At 22.3% G+C, this 5,254-nt stretch overlaps 2 protein-coding genes across 2 annotated transcripts; one reads left to right on the top strand and one right to left on the bottom strand.

Annotated features, from left to right (window-relative positions):
• Positions 1 to 790: 790 nt before the first annotated feature.
• Positions 791 to 2,488, top strand: PRSY57_1334900 (sporozoite surface protein 2; the record flags this gene model as incomplete). The annotated part of the gene is made up of 1 exon (XM_012909280.2): positions 791 to 2,488. The coding sequence occupies one exon, from the start codon at positions 791 to 793 to the stop codon at positions 2,486 to 2,488; it is 1,698 nt and encodes a 565-aa protein (XP_012764734.2).
• Positions 2,489 to 3,347: 859 nt separating this feature from the next.
• PRSY57_1334800 (hypothetical protein) lies at positions 3,348 to 5,159 on the bottom strand (the record flags this gene model as incomplete). The annotated part of the gene is made up of 1 exon (XM_012909279.2): positions 3,348 to 5,159. The coding sequence occupies one exon, from the start codon at positions 5,157 to 5,159 to the stop codon at positions 3,348 to 3,350; it is 1,812 nt and encodes a 603-aa protein (XP_012764733.2).
• Between the last annotated feature and the right edge of the window lie 95 nt (positions 5,160 to 5,254).

The raw sequence follows: 5,254 nt of genomic DNA, 5'->3' as shown, positions 1-5,254 counted from the left end.
ATTTAAAAATATATATTTTAATATATTATATATATATATATATTTATATATATTTTTATGAATTATAAAAATTATATACGAACCTTTTACTTTTTTCTGCTGTCTTTTTTTTTTTTTTTTTTTTATTTCTTTTCGTAATTATTATATAAAATGTTCACAATATTATATATATTTTAACGAAATTTTGAAAAACAAAAACATCTTCTATTTAAATTTTATTCTTTTCATTTTTGTTACTGTTGTGAGTTTTTTTTTTTTTTTTAATTGTTTATTTTATGTCAGGATCACTTTTTCTTTTCTTTTTTTTTTGTTTTAAATGATTTTTAAAACGAATTCGTATTAATATTGTAACTTGTGCTTATTTATTTATTTATTTTATATATATATATATATATAAACATATATATTTTTTGTGTAAACTCCAACTAAACAAAAGGTATAAACTGAATATTTTATTTTACCATAGTTTTTAAGTTAAAAATATTCTTTGTTTATATTAAGATATTTAACTTTAATATACACGTAATTTTTGTAATATATATATATATATATATGTATATTATAGGAAGAACGTCTAATATACATAACATTGTTCTTATATATAATATATTTGTTTGTGAATTTATATACATATATATGATATCACACCAAATAAATTACACTTATATCAAATATACCTGTATATATAAATATATGATTATATAATTTGTATGTGCATGCGTACAAGAAAATATTATCTTTTAAGGTATAATATATTTGTTTTAGTATTATTATTAAAATTGTAAAAATAATGAATCATCTTGGGAATGTTAAATATTTAGTCATTGTGTTTTTGATTTTCTTTGATTTATTTCTAGTTAATGGTAGAGATGTACAAAATATAGTGGATGAAATAAAATATCGTGAAGAAGTATGTAATGATGAGGTAGATCTTTACCTTCTAATGGATTGTTCTGGAAGTATACGTCGTCATAATTGGGTGAAGCATGCAGTACCTCTAGCTATTAAATTGATACAACAATTAAATCTTAATGAAAGTGCAATTCACTTATATGCTAGTATTTTTTCCAACAATGCAAGAGAAATTATTAGTTTACATAGTGATGCATCTAAAAACAAAGAGAAGGCTTTAATTATTATAAAGTCACTCTTAAATACAAATCTTCCATATGGTAAAACAAACTTAAGTGATGCACTGTTACAAGTAAGAAAACATTTAAATGACCGAATCAATAGACAGAATGCTAATCAATTAGTTGTTATATTAACAGATGGAATTCCAAATAGTATTCAAGATTCATTAAAAGAATCAAGAAAATTAAATGATCTTGGTGTTAAAATAGCTGTTTTTGGTATTGGACAAGGTATTAATGTAGCTTTCAACAGATTTCTTGTAGGTTGTCATCCATCCGATGGTAAATGTAACTTGTATGCTGATTCTGCATGGGAAAATGTAAAAAATGTTATCGGACCCTTTATGAAGGCTGTTTGTGTTGAAGTAGAAAAAACAGCAAGTTGTGGTGTTTGGGGCGAATGGTCTCCATGTAGTGTAACTTGTGGTAAAGGTACCAGGTCAAGAAAAAGAGAAATCTTACACGAAAGATGTACAAGTGAATTACAAGAACAATGTGAAGAAGAAAGATGCCCTCCCAAATGGGAACCATTAGATGTTCCAGAAGAACCCGAAGATGATCTACCTAGACCAAGAGGAGATAATTTTGTTGTCGAAAAACCAGAAGAAAATGTAATAGATAATAATCCACAAGATCCTTCACCAAATCCAGAAAATCCAGAAAATCCACCAAATCCAGAAAATCCAGAAAATCCTCCAAATCTAGAAAATCCAGAAAATCCAGAAAATCCACCAAATCCACATATTCCTGAACAAGAACCAAATATACCTGAAGATTCAGAAAAAGAAGTACCTTTTGATGTTCCAAAAAATCCAGAAGACGATCGAGAAGAAAACATTGATATTCCAAAGAAACCCGAAATTAATGGCAATAATGAAAATGTTTTACCAAATGATAAAAGTGATAGATATATTCCATATCCACCATTACCTCCAAACGTTTTGGATAATGAAAGGAAACAAATTGACTCCCCAAGTCAATATAATAATGAAAATAGGCACATACCTATTAGCGAAGATAGAGAAACACGTCCACATGGAAGAAATAATGAAAATAGATCATACAATAGAAAATATAACGATACTCCAAAATCTCCAGAAAGTGAAGAACATGAAAAGCCAGATAATAATAAAAAAAAAGGAGGATCAGATAATAGATATAAAATTGCAGGTGGGATAGCTGGAGGATTAGCTTTACTTGCATGTGCTGGACTTGCTTATAAATTAGTAGTACCAGGAGCAGCAACACCCTTTGCCGGAGAACCTGCACCTTTTGATGAAGCATTAGGTGAAGAAGATAAAGATTTGGACGAACCTGAACAATTCAGATTACCTGAAGAAAACGAGTGGAATTAAATATAATACTTAAATAATATTTTATGTAATATAGTGAAATACACAACAACAAAAAAAAAAAAAAAAATAAATAAATAAAATAAAATAAAATAAATAAATAAAATAAAATAAAAGATAAAAATAATAATAATAGTAAGGATAAAAAAGAATAGTATGAAAAATACAAATATATATTTGTATATCATAGGATTCTTATAAAAATTATACATAACTGTAGCAAGATCAATAAGATTGTGTTAATTTGTTATTTTATTTTATTTTATTTTATTTGTTTCTTTTTTTCTTTTCTCTTTTTTTTTTTTTTTTTTTTTTTTTAGTAAATCGCTATATATTATCTATTTTATTTACTTGGTAATTTGTTTTATTTTTTTTTATTTTTTTTTATTTTTTTTTATTATTTGTTGATTACTTTTATTTATGTTTTATACTCTCTTTAATTTATAATCATTTATATATCACTAATGAATGTGTTATTCTATATAATATAAATTCTCCACATTTTTATATTCTTCATATATTTATTTTGTTAATTTAAACATTTTAGTAGAATAAAAGAAACCTATAATAAAAAATTTCATAATAACAAAAATAACAAAAAAAAAAAAAAAATAAAATAATAATAATAATAAATCCTCATCTTAACATACATATTTATAATATATAGAAAAAATTTTCCTATATAAAATTTAAAATGAAAAAATATATATTAAACTAATTAAGAAAGAAATTAAGAATACATATATAAATATATATATATTAAAATATGAATTACACAAATTTTGTGTCACTAATTTTTAGAACAAAATAAATATAAAAAAAAAACTTTACAAATTGGGTCTAAGAAATTAAATTATTTTAATTAAGAAAATATTGATTCAAAAACAAATTGTGGAATTTTTAAAAAATCATCAATTATTTTTGACTCCCGTTTTTCATCATTTTGTTCATTATCCTTATGATCTTTATTTTTAATATTTAATTTTTCACATAGAACTTTAGAAAATTCATAATCGCATATTTGAAAATTTGTATTTAAATCTTCATTTATAATTTCATTAACATAGAATTCAGGATTATATGTTTTAAATTTTTTTATTAAAATATTGAATTCATCCATTTCTTTTATACTAAATATATTTTTTTTATTTTTTACATTTTTATTTTCGTTCATTTTACAAAAAAAATAAAATCGATTTTTTTTTTTTAAGTCATTATTAAAATTTATTTGGTTCTTTAGTTCATATTTTTGATTTGTCATATTATCAGTATTTTTATTTTGTGAATTATTGAATTGTATCCAACTTTTTTTTGGAACGTATAAATTGATCAACTCATTTGGGGTTAATGTTTCATCTTTATTTAAATTCAACAATTTATTATAAAGTGCATATATTTCTTTAAAATTTTCGGAATTTTTATTTTTATGTGTTTTGTCTATATTGATCTTTGCAAAAAGGGATTCATAATATTTTTTGTAATACGTATATATATCTTGTTCTTTTATAAAAGAATTCTTTTTATATAATACAAAATGTGTGTCTTCCTTAATCTTTTCTCTTCTTTTTAAAGTTCCAAAATCAGCATCATATGATTTGTCATCTAAGGATATACTTTCTTCACTTTTTACATAATTATTTGAATATTTATTATCATCATAAATTTTTTCATCATAAAATTTATTATGATATCCATTTTGAACATAATTATTCTGTCCATATTTATTTTGTTTATATTTACTTTCACGGTCTTCTACATTATAGTTATCAATCATTTTATTATGTAAAAAATCATGTGTAAGTAATTTAAATTCATTATTCTTTATTTCTTTTATATCATTTTTATTCTTTACATAAAAGGCTCCTTCAAAATTATTTTTGGGTGTATATGTTAACTGTATATATTTGTCGTATTCTTTTTGTTCCTTCCTTTTAATTGATATCATATAATTTTGATAGGATAAAATACTGACATATTTGTTTTCATAATGTTCTATATTATCCTCACTAAAATTATGATGTTCTTCATTTTTCATTTGTTTTCTGATTTCTTCAAAAATATGAGGCATTTGAGGTCCAATTATTTTATTATTTCCTTTCCTCTCTTTACAATTATATCCATCTTCATTTTTGAATTTCTTTTGGTTTATTTCTTTGTTTTCATTATTTTCAATATGTGAATAAATTTGGTTATTATTAGATTGTTTTTTTTGTATATCCTTTTTTAATTTTATATTAACACCTATGGGAATACCATCAATGTAGTTATTATTTCTTAATAAGGTATAGGACAGATTTTCATTGAAAAAGGTAAAGGTTATGTCATCTGTAAAATTATGTTCTTCTCCATAATTTCGATTAGTAACAATATCTTCATATATATTATCATCTTCATCAATATAATCATATATATTTTTTCTTTCGATATTTTTTACTCTTTTATATATACTTGATATATAATGACAGGGTTTAAATTCATCTTCTTTCTCTTGTTCATTTGAGTGTTTCCTTTTTTTTTGTTCCTTTCTTTCTTTTTTTCTTTTTTCGGAAGCTAATAAATTCTTGTAATACACATAAAAATCATATTCATCATAATGTTTTCGTTTTTTACTAAACTCTTTTTTTATATCATGTAATTTGTAATTTGTAAGTTTTGTTCCTAAAAAATCACACATTCTATGAAATGTATATAAATAAATTTTCCTTTCTTATTATTAACACGTTTTATTTTATATATATATATATATATATATATGTTCAATTGAAATGT

The sequence above is a fragment of the Plasmodium reichenowi genome, chromosome 13 (assembly GCF_001601855.1).
Source record: "Plasmodium reichenowi strain SY57 chromosome 13, whole genome shotgun sequence".
NCBI classification, from domain to species: domain Eukaryota; phylum Apicomplexa; class Aconoidasida; order Haemosporida; family Plasmodiidae; genus Plasmodium; species Plasmodium reichenowi.
The sequence above is the reverse complement of the archived record's forward strand: the minus strand, read 5'-3'. Positions and strand labels throughout refer to the sequence as shown.